Source organism: Styela clava, chromosome 10 (genome assembly GCF_964204865.1).
Source record: "Styela clava chromosome 10, kaStyClav1.hap1.2, whole genome shotgun sequence".
In the NCBI taxonomy this organism is placed as follows: domain Eukaryota; kingdom Metazoa; phylum Chordata; class Ascidiacea; order Stolidobranchia; family Styelidae; genus Styela; species Styela clava.
Window position 1 is genome coordinate 19,426,816 of NC_135259.1, and position 24,776 is coordinate 19,451,591.

Consider the following 24,776-nt stretch of genomic DNA (forward strand, 5'->3'; position numbering starts at 1 on the left):
TTTTTTACGTTGCCATGACAAAAAATTTAACCTTCATTTTGCGTAACTTTTTTAACACCCTGTATATATAAAGGAATAAACTTCAAGACAGACATGGTAATATACTAATTGGTAGGCTTAACAAAAATAGCAATACTGGAAACCTCGTTAATCAGTGACAGAAAAAAAACAAGATGACGGTGATTCGAAAGCCCCGTCTGATATGATTCGAATAAACTATTGCCCATTCATATAGTGAAAGGAGACCTTAAGAACAGTCTGTATAGCGGTCTGTATTTTCTAGAGTATATTTTGAACGATAGAAAAGAAAGTGCTCGATTTTCGGCAATAGAATTTTAAATTGAAAGAGCTCAAAAATTTAACACGTCGCTGCTCGATAACCAATTTTTTTTTCCCGCGGCTTTCCTTCTACAGTAAAAATGTGTGTTCCATTTTATTTTTCCGTATGTTATTTTTTACTGGACGAAAAAAATAAACTTAACTATGACGCCCGCGGAGAATGTCAACAGCTCACATGTTACTTATCGATTTTAATCGGTATGTATGTTGATAGGTATTTGTCCGTCTGTCTGTTAGATGCACGCGATATCTCACGAAAGCAAGATTGAATCTGCTGCAGATTTTGCATGTGCATTCATCATATGTCGGACCAGAAGCCTATTGATTTTAGATGAATTATGTCGTATAATTAGCGAGTTATTAATTGATTAGTGATGGGACACAATGTGTCACTATGGAGTAACAGCTTTGTTTTGGGGGCTTATTTTCGATCGATAAGTCTTCGGTCTCTGACAAATATTCTCGTTTTCACTTTGAGTCCAATAGAACACACAAGTGCAGATCTTTGCGTATATTGTGCAAATATATATAAATCAATGAACTTTTAAACGAAACATATTAAAATACTGGTTGGGTAGGCTCATTATGAATAAAAATACTTAACTTTATAAATCAGTAACAGAGCTATCAAACTAATCAAATCGAATATTCATTTTTGGGTAACCCCCGTAGTGTGTGCACCAGGTTGGGGTTAGGCCATACATTTCCGATTTTAGTTCTATAACGAGTTCGGGCGGGGACTGTCTGTGTTAGCCAAGCGAATTCACCCCCTGCCTATAGGTTTTAACACAACTTGATGTAAAGTAAGCGAACAAAATTAGTTGCTTCCATATTGGCACACACACACTTCTGGAGCGCAGTTTTTTGGATTCTATTCCATTGGAATCAAAATAGAATGATTATATTCGAGAATTATTCAGGCCAGCTAAAAACAATTCGTTGATACGCATATAGACGTTTTTAAATATTTAAATTGGCGGTATTTATAAAAATAAAGTACAATACAGCAAAAAGAAGTTTGGTGTAATGAGTGGGGTGAACAATATTTAAAATTAACCGAAGGTAGCTACTCGAATACGAGTGGATCGCCACGTTCGCAAATGAGATAAAAAATCAAAAACAATAAAAGAACCAATGATAAATGTGCAAAATCGGAACAAAATTGAAGTGAAAAGTGAAAAAATATTTTAATTTTTGGAACAATAATATTCAATAAATGTGCCCTCTGTGATTACACAAGGCACCATAGAATGAGTGTGCAATGGTTAGATATTAACAACAAAGATGGAAATTGTGTTTGACTGCTCTGTATGGGAAAGATTCTGAAATTCAAACATGACATTATAAAGACATTATAAAAATATGATCAAATATTAAACAAAACTATGATTGTGATAATAACAAAATAAAAAAAATTTGAAAACTAATAAATACTTGAATGAAGTGAATTCGCGAATTCGCCTTACGTAGGAACTTAGCACAATGCCTGGGTATAAAAGGAAAATTAATGTACAGCGCGACCCAAAAACAGAACACATGGATTTCTTACCGGTCGAAGATATCGGGTCACTAACCCTCGTGGACCCAGGATATAGTAAAGGAGGTAAAATTGAAGTGGTTAAAGCAGCGGTGTGCAACATGCGACCTGTGGGCCATAACCCGGCCCGCCAAGACATTTAGTGTGGCCCTTGTTAACACCAAGATTTTGCCCACTAAGCATAAAATCTTAATCTGACAGTTTATGTGAAAAAACAAGCTAACATGAGTAAAAAGACGTAAAGTTATTTTTTTCTCTTGTCGCTGGGTTTAATATTTCGCCGTTTTGCCCAGAGAAATTTTTAATTCGTTGCGTACATGGAAAAACTAAATTTTTTGTGTGGCCGAGCTTGATGTCTGAAGATGCTTACATGGCCTACTGACAAAAAATGTCGCACAGCCTGGGTTGAAGCGTTAGGTCTTACCATCTTTGCGCCGCAAGGTCGAGATATCGCATTATCAGGCCTAAAAACCCGCTCAGAGTTTATTCAAAGGAAGTAGAAATTAGGGAGATAGAAAAGTTTTTTTATCGACAATCTTGTTCTTAGAAGAGAAAGCGTTGAAAGCCTCATAAAAACATATGTATAATTCAGTAATAAGTCTTTCTTAAAAAAGCAATACTTGCTCCAATTTTGAAGCAAAATACAACATGATAGTTACATTTTGTCCTGTTTTAAACGTATACTCTGTAAGCTGAAATATATAAATTGCCGTGCTCATTCATCCACAATGGTTGCCGATGTCATAATGGTAGCATCTGCCGCAAGTGTTTCGTCATCATCAACTTTAAGACCGTTCAAATGGACCTGGAATTGAAATTTTAGAATTAATAATTCGGAGCACTAAGAATAAAGTTGCTACTTTTTGCCACTGGCATGCAAGAAATACTATTTCTTGGCGCGGCGGTGTGGCTCAACGGGCTAAGCGTTAGGAATACGCTCGCCACCGCACCTCTAATTACTCTGCGTGGGTTCGCAGGTTGGAATCCCATGCAGGGATGGTTATGTGCGAGAGGATTGCTGGACTCCTCGCCGTCGTTGGGTGGTTCACGTAACCGCTGGTCGGTTACGGCATCCTCCACCACCAAGTCCATGCTTCCGAAAACAAACAATATAACTAATCCCATACCCGACTTGGAATGGTAACCGGACGAGAGGCCGTGGTTCGCGATATGGATAAGCCGTCTTATCGTCTTATTTTCCTTTCCCCCGGGATAAATATGTAAAATCCTATCCTATCCTTGAGGTCCAGAACCTGATCTTTTGTACAAATCCCCCGCCATTAATGCAAAAAAAGTAAGATCTGAGAAAAACACCCCCGCCACGCTTTTACTTAAAAAATCAGTAATTATCCAGCTAGCGCAGTGGTTCCCAACCTGGTTGGAACATTTTTCTTATGGATACAGTTTGGATGGATTTGGGGTTAGGTTTCAGGTTTAAGTAGGCATAATTCCGCATGATGCACTAAAATCAGGTACACGACTTTGTGAATATACCGGTAAAAGCGCCATAACCACGGCAACAGCTGCCATCGGTACGTTCGTGGCAGCAGCTGTCATGAAGTGGTAAGAACCTCGCCTCCTCTTTGCCGCTTATTTTATTGTTAAATATAGAAAGTGAGGCAGGGGGTCGGGAGGTATTTGTAAACCACCAAAGGGGGTCGAGAGCCAAAAAAGGTTGGGAACCACTGAGTTAGTGTTAGTGTTAGGAATGATTTAAAAATTTGATTTTCAATAAAATCTGTATTCCTAACCCTACCTGGATAATTACTAATTTTACAGAAGATCCCTAGTATATTTCGAGTTCGGCATTTTCTACCCTAATTTAATGAACCCTAGAAGAGGTGGGTTGACATGTGTTCACACTCAGGTCGCATGCCTGAACCACACAACTCTTCTTAGAGGCGGAACGACGAGTTCCTTAGCGATCTATACTTTACATAAGTTTTCCGCTTTGAGCCTATACAGTGATACCTTGATAATCAAAAGACTAGATACTCTAACAGTTCGGTAGGCGACTAAAAAATTCCAGAGTTTTTCACTGTTTTTGCACGGTGTTTGGTAGTTTTTGACCGTTTTTGCTCTTTTTTTGCAAGGTTTTTGGTGATTTTTAATGTTTTTTCCTTGTTTTTGCTCGTTTTTGGAAGGTTTTTGATCGTTTTGACGGTTTTTGCACGTTTTTGTAAGGTTTTTCACAATTTATTTAATCTAACATTACGGGCGCTCCAAGAGTATGTGTACCAATATGGAGGTAACTAATTTTGTTCGCCTAATTTACATCAAGTTGTATAAAGAGACTGAAACTTATGGGCATGGGGTATATTCACTTGGCTAAAACAGACCGTCCCCGAACTCGTAATAGAACCAAAATAAGGAAAATCGAAATAAAATTATGGCATAACCTTAACCTGGCACACACCCTAGGGGAGTACCAATAAATCGAACACCAATCCGGAACTAATGGGATATCACTGTAATATATATCAAACTCACCGTGGCTTCGTCCCTGTTACTCCTGCCTCCCTTCTTTCTGCTCGTTAGATTCTTCAACTGACTTGACATCCATGTTGTAGACTGCTGAACTCTTTGCTGTGGGTATAAAAAGTAAAATTATGTATATAAATGTACCATATTTTACGAAGCATGAGGCGCACTTTGAATCCTTTTTTTCAAATCGATCGTGCGCGCCTTATATACCGGTGCGTATAATGTATGATGAGGTAGTGCTTTATGCTTTATTGCCTATACACTTGAAACCCTTACTGATATTCCTTTAAAAATCGTTTCGTCTCCAGTATGGTTGAACCTTCCACTCGTATTACAGCATGCGCTATGACCCCCAGCGTGACCCAAAAGCCCCCTTTTTGAGAAGTAAAAAAATCTGTATCAAACATCGCAATTTTCCGGGCGTTCCCGTAGTATGTGCACCAGGTTAGGGTTAGGCCATAATTTTATTCCAATTTTCTTTATTTTAGTTCTAATACGAGTTCGGGGTCTAGTCAAGTGACTCAAGTGTATTTATACCTGAAATTTTGGCCTAACCCTAACCTGGTACACATACTACGGGAGTACCATTTTTCGTGGTTTTAACCGCTTTAACATCCTCAAGATTCTTGAACGCCAACAATCTCGGAACACATAAAGACATTCTCATAGAATTCGGCTCCTTACTCGAACTAAAATTACTGAGATCAAACATCGAACTAGCACCGAATTGTATTATAAACGTGTCACTGGCTACAAGAGTCTATTATTATTATTATTATTATAAGTTATGGCGCTTTTAATTACCAGGATTATGTGCGCCAGACTGAAAGTAATTTTCTAGAAAAAACAGGTCGACATAAGTCGAACACAATACAAAAGTCTTATAACAGTGGTTCCCAACCTTATATTACAAGGTTATAAACGTTGTCGCGCTCGCATGCCTATGTCGCAAAAACTTTGGTTAAGTAAATTACGCCGTACTATTATTCTAAGATAAAACCCGTATTCTTAATAATTGACCGCGTGAAACATCATGCAATGATTACGCGTGAGAATTGTGATTACAATTTTAATATGTTATTAATGCTTCTACCTACAGTTATACGGGGGGGGGTCCTTGATTGCCGCTTTTTTTGGAGCGTGTCTTACTATGCAAATATAGTCATAAGTTGGTAAAATTGCTCCAGGTGAGGCTCGAACTCACAACCTCCGCATCACTCCGTAACTGTTATATAAGTACGGCGCTAACCGATTGCGCCACTGGAGCTGGCGAGCAAAAGTGTTTACAAATGATTTGCATATTGGTACAAAAACGATTCGGATCCACCGATATAGAAGTGGTTAACAATCTTACCTTAAAGTTATACAAGAAGAAGGAATTCAAAATCGGATTCAAGGCACTGTTGAAGAAGGCAAGGCAGAATGTCACGTCACGAGTTACATGACATGCCGCGTCACTTGACATATTGACGCCATTGATTTGAAGCAAATGAAATAAATGGTATGGCATCCAACAGATGGCGAAGGCGGCAATCAGGCATGGGACCTGTAAATGAAATGGAAATAGTATTAAACCAAATTACTCAACGAAGATATAACTACAAAACAAAATCTGTTTGTTGTTATGTGCGGTGTATGCATGTATGTGGAATAGGTGTGTGTATTTGTATTATGTGTGTATGTGTGTGCGGGGGTTGTATATGCGTGTGTGTGTGTGTGTGTGTCTGCGTGTGCAACATGTGTATGTATGTGTGTGTGTGTGTGTGGCAGTTGTGTATAAGTTTAAAAGTGTGATTTTTTTTTGTGCGAGCGGGCGTGTGTGTGTGTGCGAGAGTTGTATATGTGTCTGAGTGTGAGTGAGTGGGGGCTCGCGTATGTATGTTTGTGTGTGTGTAAGTGAAACGTACATTATAAAGGTAAACATTATTCTCACCAAAACGTTCATCAATATCTTTGCTTTCTGATTGGTCACTTTCGTTATATTTGTTGGTTCCGTTTGATTGATCAGCTAAAATACAGGACATAAAAACTTCATGGTTCCAAGTTTTACAGAAGAACAGAATAATTGAAAAATCAAACAATCGAAGAGATCGGGGTTTCCCAATAGATAAATCAAAAACTCAACAGTTAATTTGTATAATTAGCGGAAAAGGAGAAATTGGAAATAAGTAACTCGCATCAAAAAAGTAATATTTATCGAGTAAATCCATATGATTGTCGGCTCCAGTGGCGCAATCGGTTAGCGCGCCGTACTTATATGACAGCTACGGAGCAATGCGGAGGTTGTGAGTTCGAGCCTCACCTGGAGCATTTATATTTTCACACTTGCAACTGGAATTGTAAAAAGTTCTTTTCAATTCACGTTATGAACATATGAAGATAAAACTACTGACACTTTCAAATATTTTTTTGAATCCTGTTTCCGGAAAGCGGATTAAAGGCAACTGAACATTTCAACTGCGGAAATAAGGATAGGATAGGATTTACATATTTATCCCGGGGGAGAGGAAAGCCGATAAGACGGCTTATCCATATGGCGAACCACGGCCTCTCGTCCGGTTACCATTCCAAGTCGGGTATGGGATTAGTTATATTGTTTGTTTTCAGAAGCATGGACTTGGTGGTGGAGGAAGCCGTAACCGACCAGCGGTTACGTGAACCACCCAACGACGGCGAGGAGTCCAGCAATCCTCTCGCACATAACTAACCCTGCATGGGATTCGAACCTGCGAACCCACGCAGAGTAATTAGAGGTGCGGTGGCGAGCGTATTCCAAACGCTTAGCCCGTTGAGCCACACCGCCGCGCCTAAGAGGGAGAAATGAACGAGAGAAATAAGAGGGAGAAATGAACGAGAAAGCAGAATCTGATTCCAACATATTATAAGTCTCGTCAGTGAAATGCAATTTTTATCTTTTGTTGTCATTATAAACTAGTATGAAAACCGAACCTTATTAGCGTCATCTCTCAGATTCCTTGGATGTCCATTGCTTGATCTTGCTACGTTATTGTTACATGATTCTTCATTCGCGAGATGGCGCTCACGTCTCAAGTTTAGCATGGGTAATCGAGCTGTCATGAGACGAACGTATGACCAAGATATTATGAAGAATGGGACGATGAATCTGTGAAGTATAAGTAGGGTTACCATATTTTTGTGACTTCAAATCGGGACGCCTCGAAAGACAACGACCCCTTAGCTGTAATTTTGTATCTTCACATTTTCCGATTTTACAACATAGGCCTACATTCCTACATTTAAAGCTGTCTCGGCTGTCTTTATTGACTATATTGTTGTCGAAATTTCATGCGCATATTCTCTGTCCAAATATCGGGTTCAGTTCGAAAAATAGGAAGGAATTGACGTTAACGATGCCGGTACGAATAATTCGAATTTAGACTAATTAGTATTGGTTTTACATGCGATACGTCTGCCATCAGTGGGAAACGAACGCATTCACCCTCAGTAAGTAGGCTAGCGCTGCGCTACACATAAACAACAGCAACGAGAACACGTTTGTGTATTTTGCTGGAAAAGCGGGACTTTTGGCTGACTTATCGGGACGGCGGGACAAAATGCTGAAAGGCGGGACTGTCCCGCCTAAAACGGGACGTATGGTAAGCCTAAGTATAAAGTACATTGTGAATATAAATAACATAGGCGTAGACAAGAATTTTCAAAATGGGGAAAGGTCTGAAATTCCTAAGTGTCAAGTTAGACCCTATCAGCTAGCGGGACCCGAACGGAAATGTTATCAAGAGTCTTAAGACCCTTAAAAAGCGTTACGAAAAATTCCTATGCTTTTTTTTACATCCCATAAGGATAGGATAGGATTTACATATTTATCCCGGAGGAGAGGAAAGCCGATAAAACGGCTTAATCATAAGGCGAACCACAGCTTCTCGTCCGGTTACCAGTCCAGGTCGGGTATGGGATTAGTTAGCCATTTATTTGTTTTCGGAAGCATGGACTTGATGGCGGACGAATCTGTAAATGAATAGGATAGGATTTACATATTTATCCCGGAAGAGAGGAAAGCCGATAAAACGGCTTAATCATATGGCGAACCACGGCCTCTCGTCCGGTTATCATTCCAAGTCGGGTATGAGATTAGTTAGCCAATTATTTGTTTTCGGAAGCATGGACTTGATGGTGGAGGAATCCGTAACTAACCAGCGGTTACGTGAACCGCCCTACGGCAGCAAGGAGTCTAGCAATCCTCTCGCACATGATCATCCCCGCATGGGATTCGAACCTGCGATCCCACGAAGGGTAATCAGAGATGCGATGGCGAGCGTATTCCTAACGCTTAGCACGATGCGCCACACCGCCGAGCCAAAAGGAGTGTTCCTAACTTACCCCTTGACTACGCCCCTGATAAATAAGGCATCATCTTGCATTAAAAGTCGGATTTTTGATCTTCCCCTCTTCGGGAGCCATAAATGTTCACCAGTCCATATCGGGTACGGGATTAGTTGCCAGTTATTTGTTTTAACATGAATGGACTTGATGGTGGAGAAAGCCGTAACCGACCAGCGATTACGTGAACAATCCTATGGTGGCGAGGAGTACAGAAATCCTCTCGCACATAATTAACGCCGCGTGGGCGAGATTTTGTTTTGACATATAGACTAGTTTACCGATTTTATTACGTGAGGGTCAAATTAGTTGACTAGGTTATTGACAACCCGGAGTCATGATTACTTTGTTTGTGCTCGCTTTATCTCTGCTAATTAACCTGCATAAAATCCATCCTGATGATGAGACGAAAATACTTGCTCCAGGTGAGGGTCGAACTCACAACCTCCGCATCACTCCGTATCTGTCTTATAAGTACGGCGCGCTAACCGATTGCGCCACTGGAGCCGCCGGAGCACACAAGCGCGCTGATTATCCTCAACACCAAAAAATGTTCTTAAAACGAAGAGTTCCAAATGACATCAGAAAATAACTTGAGGAAACGAAAAATTTCGCCACTGAAGCCGTACTAACCACGCAACTATCCGGTTTACAAAGTAAAGCGTTCGCCTTCAAATTTCCAGTACTTAGAGATGAAAGTGTTTTCGAGAAGGCGATGCCTTTCAATTTTCCATTTAATATTTTCTCTTCAGGTCTCGCAAAGTCTGATATGATGGGTTTTATAATTTGACTTTCGCGTATATTAGAACATTGCTCTCTTGCGTTAAAGTTAACGGCAGAGCAGAATTACAAATTCGTTTGAGTCGGAAGTGGATTAGACTTGAACTTTCGATCCTCCCCGATGAACGTTTACATTCAATAACGGGAAATGAGAGTTCATTAAACTTTAACATAGACGACAAAAAAAAAATTTGAGGTTTGAAAATTGGGTACTCCCGTAGTATTTGAACCAAGATGGCGGACACCGGATCATAGCATCTGTACCAGGTTAGGGTTAGGCCATAATTTTATTCCAATTTTCCTTATTGTAGTTCTCTTGCGAATTCGGGGACTAGGCAAGGCTTTACCTGAAATTATGGCCTAACCCTAACCTGGTACACATGCTACGTTCCGTACCGAAAATTGTTCATTCCGAAAATTGGTAGTCCACTGTAATTTTCATATGATAAGCTAGGTTAGGTCTACATTGTTGATAACTCGGAGTGATAATTACAATGCTTGTGCTCGTTTTACCTCTGCTAATTAATCAGTATTAAATTATTATTGTGATGAGACGTAAAACTTCCTCCAGGTGAGGCTCGAACGAACAACCTCCGCATCACTCCGTACCTGCCGTATAAGTACGGCACGCTGACCGATTGCGCCACTGGAGCGGGCGCTAACACATCCTGCGTGATTATCATGAGCATGCAAGGCCAGCTGAGTTACTTTAATTGTGAATAAGAAAAATAAAATGTGGAATCGTATTCATTTTCATTTATTAAGCGTATCTTTACCCAGACTGGGGGCAGCACAATTCGTTTCGCATCGGGACAAGCTTTTGTAAGGCCGACCCTGGTCGTTTGATTAGTGCGAATCTTCTAAACACCATAGTACTTTCTATTACGTATAGTGTCCACCTCTATTGTTACTGCAATTTTGCGAGCTGCAGTTTATTTATCTGCTGAACCGAGTTTAACGAACATAAGGGATTTTTTTTAGTATTTTAAAAGAAAATCAGGCAGAGATGGAGGAAGAAGAGTTGGCCTTTAGCCTTTATTCTTTAGGCCTACATGTTTAAGAACTTCAGAAGACATAAAGTACACATTAGCAATCAAAAAGTTTTTTTTGCGTTGGTGCGACGTGAGTTTTTTTCCCTGATAATTTGGCGCCACACGAACAAATAATTTGGGAACCGCTGCCATTATTGGTTTTCATGGGTTTTACTTTAGCAAGCAATTATAGAAAAAAGTCAGGGCTCAGATATTTTATCAATCCTTGAATGAACATTTTATGGGCACTAAATTGTAGATAGTCGATGCTGATTTTCTATGAAAATCTTGCCATCGTGGTGGTAAAACAAAAAATTGCTCCAGGTGAGGCTCGAACTCACAACCTCCGCATCACTCCGTATCTGTCGTATAAGTACGGCGCGCTAACCGATTGCGCCACTGGAGCAGGTGTTCTCGCGAAGAGAACGTCGGTTTTATTAATCAACGGAACAAGCATTTTCCGACAATATTCGAATCAAGTGTCTCAGCGTGAAAGTAAGGCGCGCTAACCGATTTCGCCATTAGAGCACGTCCAGTGTCATCGACATGGAGGAAGTCAACGAAAAAATAGTTTTACTTGGTTGACCAAGGACACGGATCACACACTACCAGTTTTATTACCATTAGCCTTATCTTGATGGCACGGAAATAATAAATTTTGGAATTTTAAGCAGACGTCTGTGATGTCTTTTGTGATTGGCGATTGGAGAATAATAAAACTGCTCCAGGTGAGGCTCGAACTCACAACCTCCGCACTGCTCCGCATCTGTCATATAAGTACGGCGCGCTAACCGATTGCGCCACTGGAGCCGCTCTCTCCAAACAGCGTTGTGAACAATCTGCCACTGATGTTGAGGTTACAAACAGTAATGAACAAATAAGTTGCTCCAGGTGAGGCTCGAACTCACAACCTCCGCATTGCTCCGCATCTGTCATATAAGTACGGCGCGCTAACCGATTGCGCCACTGGAGCCGTGGCGACGGACGGATATTATTTATTCATAGTCGTAGGAGAAATGGGGGAAATCTTCCCAAGTGAGACTCAAAACCAGAACCTCTGGAATGCCCCGAAAATACGGCTGGCTACCCCCTTGCGCCAATATAACTTGACCTTTCTCTATTTCTTGTAGATTGATTTATATTAAATATATATAATATATATATATATGCCCAATCCAAAAGATTTCGGATGAACCGCAACCTTGTTTTGAGCAAACCTGTAACTCAATAAAAATCACATACCCAATTATGAAGTTCCATATGAGCCAGGCGTGCATGCTAGGAACGTGTGGGTGTTTGCAAGTTACTGATCCTTCCAAGTCAATAGGGATTCCGAGTTCTTCATCAATGAAGTCGATATAATCGTCCACAGAGCTTGACCCTTCACCCTGTATTAAGGAAGCAGGAAATGACTGTGTGATTTTTACAGCTGGAATTGTTAATTCAGTTGATGATTTTTAAGTATTTAACCCAGTAGAAAGAAAATTAACGAGACGGTTTAAAATAAATAACTAGTAATTTAATTCTAACATATCAAAAGATTTTAGAAGATTTAGCCTCAATATGGCGGTTACAGGAATTTAAGCCATAAAATCTCACAATATGCCTAGCCCTGATATAAAAACGAAAAGAAAACAGAAAGACCACGGGAAAGATATCTTGTAACAAGTAAACTAGAATTCGGTTGGAAACCGAAGATTTATCGACCGAAGGTTAGGGGATTCCGTGTGTCCCATCACTAATTAATTAATATCTCGCTAATTATAAAATTTGGAGCAGATTGAACCTCGCTTTCGTGAGATATCGCGTACATCTAACAGACAACAAACAAACAAATACCTATCAACATACTTACCGAACTTCAGATCGATAAGTAAATACCAACTAAATACCGTGTTTCGTCGAAAATATGACGCAACGTGATTTTTTAAAATTATTTTAAAATATGCCCGTCCCTTAAAATAAGACCGATTATTTATAAGTGAATGGATATCGGTTTTCATATTTTGTATATTTGAAAATATCGTAATTCTCTACTTTGTAATTTGGTTTTTGATAAATAAAAATAAAAGACATCCCCCAAAAATGAACCCTGATGTTATTGTTTGAAGGAAAATTAAAATTAGACCTTGTTGTATTTTTGGATGAACACGGTATAGAAGCGTTGGTGTTAAAATTTGAAACGAACTCCCAAATAGAAATTGTAGGAAGATTGAAAATGTTGCTAATAACTAAGGCTGGACATTTCGAATCGAATATTCGAATCGAATCGAATAGTAAATTATTCGAATCGGTTCAGAGCAATATTTCGAATCGCCGCCATCTTGTTTTTTTCCTTACCGCCAATGGTCGACGTGAATTCCTTAATTTTTTTTTTCATATCGGAGCCATATTTTTTTCTGTAGTGAGTTATTGATAAAACGTGTTTCTTATTGTGTGTGAACACTCAGCAATCTGTCTGAGTGATGTATTTTACGTTTTCAGTAATTCATATGTTTAAAGGACCAATTACAATAAAAAAATTGTATACAATTATATATCTTCCAAGTATTCGAGATTCGATTCGAAAAAAATATTCGATTCGATTCTACAATCATCAGGTATTCGGAAATGCCCAGCCCTATTAATATAGCATGTGATTTTTACAGGGTTATTTTGATACATTCGTTGATTGTTTTTGTCAGATTGTCATAAATACAGGGTGGTCACCAGTAAAGCAGAAAATTTGATGGTCAAATGAGATCTCGAATAAATTTCGTGCTTACCTATTTATTTTTCGATATGTTTTTATTTGTTTTAGGTTCTAGGTTGCTTTAGGTCGATACCTTAGGTTTCATTTGATTTCTATTTTGAAACCCACATCATGTAAGAAGGCACGAAACAGCTTTAAATTATGCCTTGTAAAAGTTATTCTTTGTAAAAATATATAACTCTTTGGCAGATTTTCGGTTTTTCTAGCGACCATCCTGTACCACTATATCAAATGTATAATTTTTCCCTACCCTTCGACTTATGCTAACAATATTTACCTCAAAAGATTCAACACTTTTACTCTCTATCAAATCCGAGTCAGCACCTTCGTAATCATCCCCGGTAAATATGTAATGCTCAACACATTCAACTTCTTCTAAGGCTTCCAAGAAAGAAGAAGAATTGTGAACGAATGTCTGAAATAGAATCAGTGTTTCAGAAATTGTTGCAAATTTATTTGAATGTTATCCAAAGCAGGGCTTTCCAAAGTGGGGGTTGACAGCCCGCAGCGGGGGGTCGCCAAGCTTACACCAATTTCACACAAAGTACTATATTATATTTAATAAAATAAATTGGACTTTTGAATCGAAACACATTTATTAAAACCAGTGCGGAACCTACATCTCCAATTTTCGAGACAATGAATAGAATCAGATAAGCGGCACACTTGCATAATATTGCTGACTTTGATCGTAAGACCCGATAAGCTGCTCGCAACAGGGGAAAATTTCAATATATTGGGATGGGGCTGTGAGCATAAAAGTCTGGGAAGCCTTGATCTACAGCACGGTTTCTCAACCAATATTAAAATGTAACCATTGGGAGTAAATTTACTAATTTCGGAGGTTTTGCAAGCACTTGTGTAAAATCTTTCAGTCACTCTGGGTGAGGCGTATTTCCCTTTACAGAATATTCCTAGTAGGACTTGTCAATAGCAGCGAGACCTACATTTGCATATAAGTTGGCGTTTAATGATGCGCGCCAAATATAATATTTATAGCCGATTGATCGGAGGTTGGAAGTTTATGTATTGCATGCTATTCACTTTAAAAATTATCTTTTATTCATTAAAAAAACGCACCAGTATGTACTCTGATACCCTATGGTCAATATACCAGCGCAAGCTCCAGTGGCGCAGTCGGTTAGCGCGCCGTACTTATATGACAGCTACGGAGTGATGCGGAGGTTGTGAGTTCGAGCCTCACCTGGAGCAATTTTTTCAATGCCACCATACTTTTGCATATGATTATTATTACGCAAGGTAATTACAGCAAGCGCAATGGCAAGAGTGTTTGTAACGTTCAACACGACGCGCCAACAATGAGACAAGCAGTCAGACAGACCGACAAATATATTTAGAGCTAAATGGTTCTCTCGGGAACATAACACTGCAAAATTATCGTTGCTGTATTTTTAGATAGTCAGGTAGACAGACAGACGGACATTCAGACAGACACACAAATAAAACTATGTCTTACCGGTCCTCTCAGGAACATGATGCAAAATTACTTTCGCTGTATTTTTAGATAGTTAGGTAGACAGACAGACAAACGGACATCCAGACAGACAAACAAATAGAACAATGGCTTACCGGTCCTCTCGGAAACATGATGCTACAGAAGCCATGGTCATCAACGCCGGCAAAAACAAGAAGAGGGACGACCGCACCGATTGCTAAGCACCATAGAACTACAGAGAGAATGCACATGTACTTTCGAGCCTTCGAACGGTTGAGAAAACTGGGGTGGGAGACCACGATATACCTGAAATATAACCAAATACAAACGTTAAACATGATATATATCTCAGACTTAGACCCTCCAATTGTCCACGTAGCAACAAAAAGTGCGGACAGAACAGATTTATCCAAAAAATTGTGATATTTACGCATAAGCCGGGAATTTTTATAGTTATGAAACCATTTAAGGGCAAGCATTTGAGATATCGGCTCGGGACAAAATGGTCAAGTAACTGGAATTCTATAAATCGGCGTATCCCGGAAAACTATAAACATCAAATTTCCGACTCTATGCAACGTAGAAGATTTAATACTGTGATTCAATACAAAACTCCTGCTGTCATAGATAGAGGGAGCACAAATAACTTGGCTAGTGTAATTTGACTCTCGACGTTTGACTCATCGTTCTGAGCGCTTGTCACTGATTACATTGCAAGAGTTCGCAGGTTTCGAATCCCGTGCGGAATAATTATGTGAGAACCAATTGCTGACTCTCGTGGACGTGGGGTGATCTATGTGAACGATGGTCAACTACTGGATTCTTTACCATCATGTCCATGCATCTGAAGTAAATAGCTGGATAACTAATGCCATACCCGACATGGGCTGGCAACCGGACGAGAAGCCGTGGCTCGCCATATGATTATCATCACAATGAATAAAATTTACAAAATTATTCCGTTTTATTACTATTCTCTTCCTCGGGATAAATATGTAAATCATATCCTATCCTGAATAACTGGCCATCTGATCTCATACGCGACATGGGCTGGTAGCAAGACCAGAAACCATGGTTCGTCATCTGATTAATTCTTCTAACCGACTTGTAGGGACAATAATATCAAGTTGATTGAGTTTCGGTTATTCGGGCAAAGCTAGTATTATTAGCTGTAAATCGGGTTTACCTCAGATTCGTTTAATTAATTAGGACTAAACCAGTTGGTCATAACAGTTCTTAGTTGTTGCGCGTCATTCGCGTCGCAGACCATAGCCCGAGGACAAAACATATTGTTTTGATCGGACAATATAGATTAAAGCTCATGCCGTCCTTGATAGTACATTAAATTAGGGACTCAAATTAATTTATATAAGCACGTCATGGTTTGTATTAAAAAACAAAAGACGGGAGTGTCAAGTCAGAAAGTAATAGTATTTATCCGTAAGATACTGGAGAATTGTAACGATCAAGTTGGCAATAAAATATCAATTGTGTGCTGGTGAATTCTGATATCTTTGCATTCGTTGTTGGGAGATCAGGCAAAATCGGAAAGAGGGTGCAATAGACATCGAGCTAAGGATTGGACCGCTTCCATCAGCCTTCCCTACACAACGCCAAATATTAAAATAAAGGTTACAGACTCTTTTCAACCTGGGATAAATACAAAAATCCCATCCTACCTGTCTACTGCCATAGCGGTTATGAAGAACACTGATCCATAATAATTAATAAACTTGATTCCTTCGACAAACTTGCACATTCCACTCCCGAAGACCCAGCCTTTGTGCATTCGATGTGAAATTGAAAACGGTAGAGTTAGCAGAAACAGGGTGTCGGCAATTGCTGTAAGACAAAGAAAATTTAGCATCAATTTGACACCGGGATTACGGGAATACTTATTTTTCGGTCGCCCCAGTGGCGTGCTAAGCTGGCGCATCGTTCCAGGTTCGAGAGAATGGGGACGTTTTAAATTTGAGTCATACAAGCAGGGGTGTAGCCAGTAATTTTCAAATGAGGGGGGGGGGGGTTAGGGGGGTTCTGAAATTTTCAATTGCCAAGTTAGGACGTATCAGCTTGCGGGTTTCAGTCGGCGCCCGGAAAACGTAGGTTTTCAAGGCTCTTGAGCAGGGGTTCCCAAACCGCGGCCCGCGGGCCAAATACGGCCCGCGTAACGATTTAAATGGCCCGCCGAGCTTACGTGAAATAGTGTTCAACAAATTTTATTTCTACCTTTTTGTGATCTAGATAGCGCTAATTTATGTCATTATCAGAGTTCAAGCACGTGTTCATCGTAACAATTCAATTATACCAGTATATCAATTATGGGTCCCGGTGTTAGGATTACATAGGGCAGTAATTTAGGTATCAGCCATATAGGAAAAGATGTCATAAATCTAACGAAAACTAGATTCAGAAAACTAACGTTTCGTGGATAAATGGCAGTGTTCGTATTTCTTCATTGAAAAGTATCAAACTTTAGAGATATTAGTCAAACAAACATGTTTGTGAATCCACTTTTGGGCGCTACATTCTTCCGGCCCGCGAACATCTTTCCGATTCTAATTTTGGTCAATAAAGTTTGGGAACCCCTGCTCTTGAAAGTCTAAAAAGGGTACTCCCGTAGTACTCCCCGCGAACAAAGTTAGTTACCTCCATTTTGGTACGCACACTTCTGGAGCGCCCTAAAAGCGTTTCGAGTTACGAAAAATTGCTAGATAGGATATAGAAAAATCGGTACTCCTGAAGTATGCGCACCAAGATGTCACATAACAACTGAGTTCAGGTTGTGCGCCATCTGGGTGCGCATACTTCAGGAGGTTCGAAAAATCAATCTGTTGTTTTGTCACGTCCATTGGCGCATACAAGATTACAATCACCCGCTTGTCGCCGCTCCAGTGGCGCAATCGGTTAGCGCGCCGTACTTATAAGACAGATACGGAGTGATGCGGAGGTTGTGAGTTCGAGCCTCACCTGGAGCAATTTTCGTTTGATTTTATTCTCTAATTATTTTACCTCTATTTTTATCAGTTATTTGTTTATATCTATTTGTAACCCAGACATCAGAAACAAGGGCTCTAGAAGTGTTTTTTTTTGTACTAATGTACAACGCCGACATACAAAAATATATCTTATAGAATTGAAGCATTTGATCACTTTAAATGTCCACAACGGAATTTGACGTTTTTGTTTCTAGGATTTGTTCATTGATCTTGCACGCTAGCAACACGTCAATGGAAAAGTCAAAGACGTAAAGCACTCGACAATATTGCCAATTGCTGTTTGTTGATGTCGCAATATCTGAGATATAAATCAATGCATTGCAATAACAATCGAAGGCCGAATTGAGCATGCAGTGTTATTCTGTAATCACTAAATTCTTGATCTATTTCCTTTAAAACCTTTTATCTACTTTAAAAAGATTTTTTAATTGCATACGTTCAATATGCTAGACATCCCCATGCCATGTGTAATAAAATGAACAGTTGCTTCGGAAAGATGTCACCTTTCAAAAAAAACAAACGGTAGCTGATTTTTCAAAGCGCTGTTTGCGCAAGGCGGTTCCAGTGGCGCAATCGGTTAGCGCGCCGTACTTATGTGACAGATACGGAGTGATGCGGAGGTTGTGAGTTCGAGCCTCATCTGGAGCAAATCTGTTTGTTTTAACCGTCATTAAAATGTCTTCAGCACGATTTGATCTATTTTTTCCCAGGATTTGTTTATAGATCTTGCACGCTAGCAACACATCAACGGAAAAGTCAAAAACGCAAAGCACGCGACAATATTGCCAATTGCTCTTTATTTATGTCATAATCTTTAAGATACGATTCAATACATTGAAATTGTGCGGATGCTGATTCACATACCGGTAGCTGATTGTTCACAGCATCGGGTTAAAGCTGAGGCCCCAGTGGCGCCGTACTTATATGACAGATACGGAGTGATACGGAGGTTGTGAGTTCGAGCCTCACCTGGAGCAATTCTCTTTGTTTATAACCATATTTATTACCGTCTTCAAAATGTCTTAAACACGATTCGCTACTTTTGTTTCCAAGATTTTGTTTTCAAATCTTGCACGCTAACATAACGTCAACGAAAAAGTCAAAGACGCAAAGCGCGCAACGATAATGTCAATTGCTCTTTTATTATGTACTTATCACCAAGATATGAATCAATACATCACAATATCATTCAAGGTAAAGCAGAGTATACGCGTCATAATCTATCCTGTTATTGCTCAAATGATCTGTTATGTATGTTTTATTTGGCCTGTTTCATTTATCTCAAGTGGGGATAGGATATATTAGCAAGTGGGACAATCATCTTACTTCTTCTAATCTAACAAAATGAAAGAAAATTTTGTTGGTATATATTTTACGATAACTTTGTTAAAATAAAATGCGCATATTAAGATATCGCAACAAAATAAAAACAATGGTTCTTTAACGACCTTTTAAAGCATTGAACACTTGAAATTGTTTGGTCGCGGACGAAAACAATTTTCCCGACACGAACGATATTGAAAATTTGAATAATTATGCCTACAAGTGTACAATAATCACTCTTTTAGTTTCTGTGTCATCCATATTATAATTAATAAAACTGCATCTGCAACAAATGTAACGAATGGGTTTTTATTGCCTTACACGATATGTCAATTTAATGTATTATGATATTCTACTGTAATACATTTAAATAATGGCTTAAATACAGAAAATAACTTTTTAACGAGAAAATCACGCGAGCTTTTATGACATAATTTGTGCCATTCATTTTATAATTTATGAAAATGCGTAGTGATGTGATGGTTTTTATTGTCTCACATTACACGTCAAATTAATGTATTATGACATTCTACTGTAATACAACAAATAATGATATAAACACAGGAAATTGTGCGATTTCAAATTTACAGTTTCTATGATATTTTGATTAATGTCATGATTAATCAAAACTTCATTAATTTCAAATAGTTTAACAAGCTTCGTTTAGACATTTTCGTGCGCTTATACGGCAAATACAGAGTGTTATGGAATTTGTAGAAGATGTGAGTTCGAATCTCAACTGGAGTATATCTCGCAATAATTTGAAAAAAAAACGAGAATAATTTCACTTCGTATGCACTAATCACTAATTTTATGTCGCTTGTTTTATAATTTAGAAAACTGCCCAGAGTAATGTATTCACAGCAAGTTTAACGAAAAGTGCTGAAAAAGTTTTGATCGTCTTTCACGATATGTCAATTTCTTTTGTAATGACATTTTACTATAATACATTAAATAATGACTTAAAACAGAAAACAAATAATTCAAAAGAAAATCACGCGATTTTTCAATGGTTATTGTGACATTTTGATAAATTGCTGATTGAAAATGATTAGTTAAAACATCTTTAATTTCGAGAAATAATTCATAAAGATTCGTTCAACCATTTTCGTATAAATTACGTCACTGATGAGGCTAATAGCGTGATGTATTACGTCACTAATGATGCTATTTGCGTGATATTACGTCACCGATGTTATTATTTGCGTGACCGATGTTATTATTAAATGATAAATTTCTCGCTAGTGACAATAATATAGTACATTTAAAGGTGCTCCCGAAGTATGCGAACCAAGATGGAGGACATCGAACGTAACATGGGTAACAGGTTAGGGTTAGGCGATAATTTTTTTCCAATTTTCCTTATTTTAGTCCTATTATCAGTTCGAAGACTAGCCAAGAGCCTCCCGTAGTATTTATACCTAAAATTATGGTCTAACCCTAACCTAGTACACATATTACATTCCGATGTCCGTCATCTTGGTTCGCATACTTCGGGAGCCCCCATTTAAACTTGATTGTCAGTACACATCATGTATATGATTCCTAAAAGTAGAAGTATAAGATCTTTTTCACAGAACTCCCGCCGAAAAAACCCTCCGTCAACGCTAAAAATAAGGAAATAGTAATTAGCCAGATGGGTTTAGCTTATAGCAACGTAGATTACGCTGGAAATTTAAATTCTAAATCATTTTTAAAATTTAACCTTAACCGCAACTGGATAATTACTTGTTTGGTATTTTAAAACGTGGCGGATTTCCTTTGCTCAAATCTCACAGTGTTTGCAATAATAGCGAGGGCTTTGTACAAGACCGCACGCTACTAAAATTATTTGAAATTTATTTTTACTTATTATTCTACTCACTATTAATTCTTGCGACTGCATCCTTGTAGTCAGCGCACTCGAATCCACTAACACAGCGGTAAGGAGAAAAGAACACGCTCTTACAATTATTCATTACTTTTATAGTTTTACTTCAGAAATCGAAAATCGCGAAAGTAATCAAAGTAACTAGCAATCAATGTCTGATATATTACCGTAATTGATTACCGGATATTTGACCAATTCAAAGAACACCAACGAGCTTCAAGACGCTTTTCAAGCCTTATAAAGGGCTAATATGACACGATTAAGACGCGGAAACTTACTAGGATAGTATTCTGAAGAGTTCACTGAAACTGAAAATATCAGCAGAGACTTTTAGCTCCTGATATACAGTCCATAAAGTCCCTTTACAATTTCAATTTTGTTATGAAGTCAGTTCTGAATATATCTTAACCAGGTTTGTTGTTTTTAATTAGTAATTGTGTGAGTATTCCTACTTCATTTAATACATTTGTGAGGGTCAAAACAATATATGGTATCGATAAATTACCTTTGCAATTTTAAAGACTACATGGACGCCAAATATTTATATTTTTAATTAAACGATGATGATAAACTATTTTTGTTCGTGATTGTACTGCAACCTGTAACCACTTGTCTATATGGAAACTTTCGGATAATTTGTCTTCAGATAAAAACCGACACGGGCGACTCTCTCTTAGTACTTTTTTGGGTACTCCCGCAGTATGTGAACCAAGATGGCGGACACCGGAACGTAGTATGTGTACCAGGTTAAGGTTAGGTCATAATTTTATTCTAATTTTCCTTATTTTAGTTCCATTACGAGTTCGGGGACTAGCTAAATGACTCGCGTAATATTTGTACTTGAAATTATGGCCTAACCATAATCTGGTAGACATACTACGTTCCAGTGTTTGCCATCTTGGTTCACATAATTCGAAAGTAATCTTTTTTAACACCGTAACCATCTTTCACTCACGTACCTACATACTTTTTCTCAAACCATATTATGATCTTGTGATTAAATAGTCGTTGGCTAGTTTAATTTAACTTCGAAGTCTTAATTATGCAAAGCACGCAAATACAAAACCAGTACAAAACAAATACAAAACTCTTGAGCAAGGAACACCTCTTTTAAAGTTAATTTACGATTATTTTTGAGCGTACTCCCCGACATAAAAAAAAACACAAGGATGTTCTGTACAAAGCTCGCCATCAATGGAAAATTGTGAGATTTGATGAGAATGCCACTTTTTAAAATAACAAATCAGTAATTATTCAGCTAAGGTTAGGGTTGACATTAGGAATGATTTAAAAACTTTGAATTTTCAGCGCAATCTGTATTCCTAACAATCGCATCGCATCTGTACCTGGATAATTACTAATTTTATTTTAATTTAAGCGGTGGCGGGAGCGTTCTCTTGGCGGAGTTCAAAAGTTCGAAACAAAGTACTTTTCGGACTGTGGCTACCGGTATCAAAAAACCTCGAATTTTAGCGTCAAATCGGAAACAGACAGGATCACGCTCAATACAGCGGAATTTCAAATGAAATACAGATGTCATAGAATTCATAAAACTTGAAAACAAATAAAAGCAGTCTTCGATTACTGAAAATTTTAAAACAATTGGTCCAGTAGGTAAAGAGAAAAGTGATTTTTTTCACAACAAAGCGAAGAAAGAGAAAAAAACATCTTTACGTCACTCACCCAAATTCATGATCAAAATCGTCGACGGTGCTTTGAAAGTCGCTCCCTTGCGCCCTCCTGTAAGAAGTAGGAACATAACGACAGCATTCGCTATCAGACCTATTGAACAGATAAGTCCATAAGCAGCTGACACTGCAATCTGGCGATCTTGAGACGATTTAGAAAACTTATCCAAAAAATCATCAGGAAATGGTGTGCAATTACCGCCATCGCTTTGGTTTATTAATTGCATTAAATAGTCTCCAAAGTCATTGTAGTCCAGCATGGAAGCCTCCGTCATTGTAGAGTTTATTAATAAATTAGTTCAAGAAACAAATGTACTGTAAAAATATAACTCCACAAGTTTAATCTGTGATTTTGGTACTGTAATAATAGGATGGTAGGCTTAATCATATGGCGAACCATGTGCTCTCGTTCGGTTACCATCCATGGATTTAATCGAAAGTATGAATAGTTCTCTTCAACGTGTAGTTGAGTGGATGGCCAGTGTTTTTCAATCGCTGTTCCGCTAGTACAGTTCAAGAATTCCGCAAGTTCCAAACATTTTAAACAAACGAGGCACTTCATTCCTGGAATACGAATAAAGGCGCAAATTTCAATTTATTAACATTGCGACAAGACTAAGTTCTATAATATATGCACATTTAAATCAATGTGATGCCGGAGAGTGTATCTTATCGCATAAATGCGGCTCAATTTCAAATATCGCCTATTCGTAATCTCTCTCGAAGTTAATTTTCGATCGATATTTGGTCGTTTTTAACAACTTCTAAACGCGCGTGAATGAGAAGTAATTTCTGAGAAATATATTGATATTTCGCGACGCACTTGAAATGATCTCATGATGCACTAATGAGTTGCGTCGCTCAGTTTATGAACCGTTAGGCTGAAGACATTTAAAATCATAAAAAAAACAGGCCTGGACCTGACATAACACTTGATTGATATAGTTCACATCTTCCGTTACTGCTCTAAAAATCAAACTCGGCGCCTACTTGAAAGCTCAATAGCCCACTGCGAAGGAGGCTTTTAAAATACCGATTCGGACAATATATCCATTTTTATTCTTAACGTACTGTCTATATCATTGGTTCCCAACCGCCGGTGCCGGTCCGCGAGGCTTTTTTGCCGGTCCGCGAAAAAATTTCGGTGTTTTGTTGTTTTTATACCGAGGACGAGGTCGCGTTGGTTTATTACGCAATTTCTCTTCCGCCGTCATATTGCGACATCTTGGCGCCGAGTAATCATACTTTTCGCTTTTTCGGCTCCGATTCATCTCGAATGCGCTCCGATCTCTTTACTGAAGACGAGGTCGATTTATTACGCAATTTCTCTTCCGCCGTCTCTATATTACAGGGGTGGGCAACATACGGCCCGCAGGCCGGGTGCGGCCCGCGACGATATTTTGACCGGCCCCGCTGACTGTATCCAACCACACTCTGTAATGTGGTCCGACGCATTGAAAGTTGCCGATCGCTCCACTATCACCGCACTGTCAGTGCGAGTTGATGAAATAAACAATTGCCTTAGTGAACAAACAATTGCGTTAGCACACAAGGTCAAAGCAGAGAGCGCTGTAAACATTCCCACTACTGTTATCAGTTATATTTAGTTCTAAATATAAATAGATTTTAGAAATTAAATTTTATAGTAAGTTTTATTAACCATGGGATATCGCAAGAAACGTAAAGTTGACAGAGAGTGTCGAGCATTAAACAAAGATAGGATACCGAAGTATTTTTTGTAATAATCCGGCCCACCGAGGACTTCATTTTCCCACATCTGGCCCGCCGACTAGAGAAGTTGCCCACCCCTGTTCTATAAGATAGCCCAATAGCCCTCAATAGAGAAGGCCATTCAAATAGCGATTGAGGCCAAATGTCCATCCTTATTCCTAACCTACTGTGTCCATATGACAGTCCAATAACCCTCAAAAGTGGAGGTCATTCAAATGGCGTTTTCGGGCGTTCTTACCTACTGTTTATATATGGCAGCCCACAAGCCTTCAATAGAGAAAGCCACATTTTTCGTGTAACCATATAAAGAAGTAATAAATGAAATAAAATAACTTAGGTAAACACTGATTCAACAACCCTGGTTACGATATATTGAGAACTGAGTGAAAACTGACTTCATAAATTTTTTTTAAAATTGTAACAGGAA

General features: G+C 38.7%; 1 protein-coding gene and 8 non-coding genes across 9 annotated transcripts; 4 read left to right on the plus strand and 5 right to left on the minus strand.

The window, feature by feature from the left end:
• Positions 1 to 835: 835 nt before the first annotated feature.
• LOC120337540 (nociceptin receptor-like) lies at positions 836 to 22,923 on the minus strand. Its single transcript, XM_039405361.2, has 10 exons — positions 22,614 to 22,923; positions 16,418 to 16,580; positions 14,873 to 15,044; positions 13,560 to 13,697; positions 11,773 to 11,918; positions 7,310 to 7,484; positions 6,294 to 6,368; positions 5,715 to 5,906; positions 4,367 to 4,462; positions 836 to 2,681 (listed from the first exon to the last, which is right to left on the minus strand). Exons 1-10 carry the CDS (start codon positions 22,891 to 22,893, stop codon positions 2,592 to 2,594), a joined length of 1,527 nt encoding a protein of 508 aa, XP_039261295.2. The 5' UTR covers positions 22,894 to 22,923; the 3' UTR covers positions 836 to 2,591.
• Trnai-uau (transfer RNA isoleucine (anticodon UAU)) lies at positions 6,581 to 6,670 on the plus strand. The gene is given in 2 exon segments: positions 6,581 to 6,618; positions 6,635 to 6,670. It is a non-coding gene; the product is annotated as a tRNA-Ile (tRNA).
• Trnai-uau (transfer RNA isoleucine (anticodon UAU)) lies at positions 9,137 to 9,226 on the minus strand. The gene is given in 2 exon segments: positions 9,137 to 9,172; positions 9,189 to 9,226. It is a non-coding gene; the product is annotated as a tRNA-Ile (tRNA).
• Positions 10,847 to 10,936, minus strand: Trnai-uau (transfer RNA isoleucine (anticodon UAU)). The gene is given in 2 exon segments: positions 10,847 to 10,882; positions 10,899 to 10,936. It is a non-coding gene; the product is annotated as a tRNA-Ile (tRNA).
• Positions 11,251 to 11,340, minus strand: Trnai-uau (transfer RNA isoleucine (anticodon UAU)). The gene is given in 2 exon segments: positions 11,251 to 11,296; positions 11,303 to 11,340. It is a non-coding gene; the product is annotated as a tRNA-Ile (tRNA).
• Positions 11,414 to 11,503, minus strand: Trnai-uau (transfer RNA isoleucine (anticodon UAU)). The gene is given in 2 exon segments: positions 11,414 to 11,449; positions 11,466 to 11,503. It is a non-coding gene; the product is annotated as a tRNA-Ile (tRNA).
• On the plus strand, positions 14,405 to 14,494 carry Trnai-uau (transfer RNA isoleucine (anticodon UAU)). Its single transcript is given in 2 exon segments — positions 14,405 to 14,442; positions 14,459 to 14,494. It is a non-coding gene; the product is annotated as a tRNA-Ile (tRNA).
• Positions 17,627 to 17,716, plus strand: Trnai-uau (transfer RNA isoleucine (anticodon UAU)). Its single transcript is given in 2 exon segments — positions 17,627 to 17,664; positions 17,681 to 17,716. It is a non-coding gene; the product is annotated as a tRNA-Ile (tRNA).
• Trnai-uau (transfer RNA isoleucine (anticodon UAU)) lies at positions 18,296 to 18,385 on the plus strand. Its single transcript is given in 2 exon segments — positions 18,296 to 18,333; positions 18,350 to 18,385. It is a non-coding gene; the product is annotated as a tRNA-Ile (tRNA).
• Positions 22,924 to 24,776: the final 1,853 nt, after the last annotated feature.

Bases quoted from the DNA above. Each gene is read 5' to 3' on its own strand.
- LOC120337540 (XM_039405361.2), bottom strand. From the start codon at position 22,893: ATGACGGAGGCTTCCATGCTGGACTACAATGACTTTGGAGACTATTTA. The intron at 16,581-22,613 runs GTGAGTGACGTA...TTTGTCTTACAG, and splicing joins GATTTTGATCATGAATTTGG to CAATTGCCGACACCCTGTTT. The intron at 5,907-6,293 runs GTGAGAATAATG...TTTCATTTACAG, and splicing joins AGATATTGATGAACGTTTTG to GTCCCATGCCTGATTGCCGC.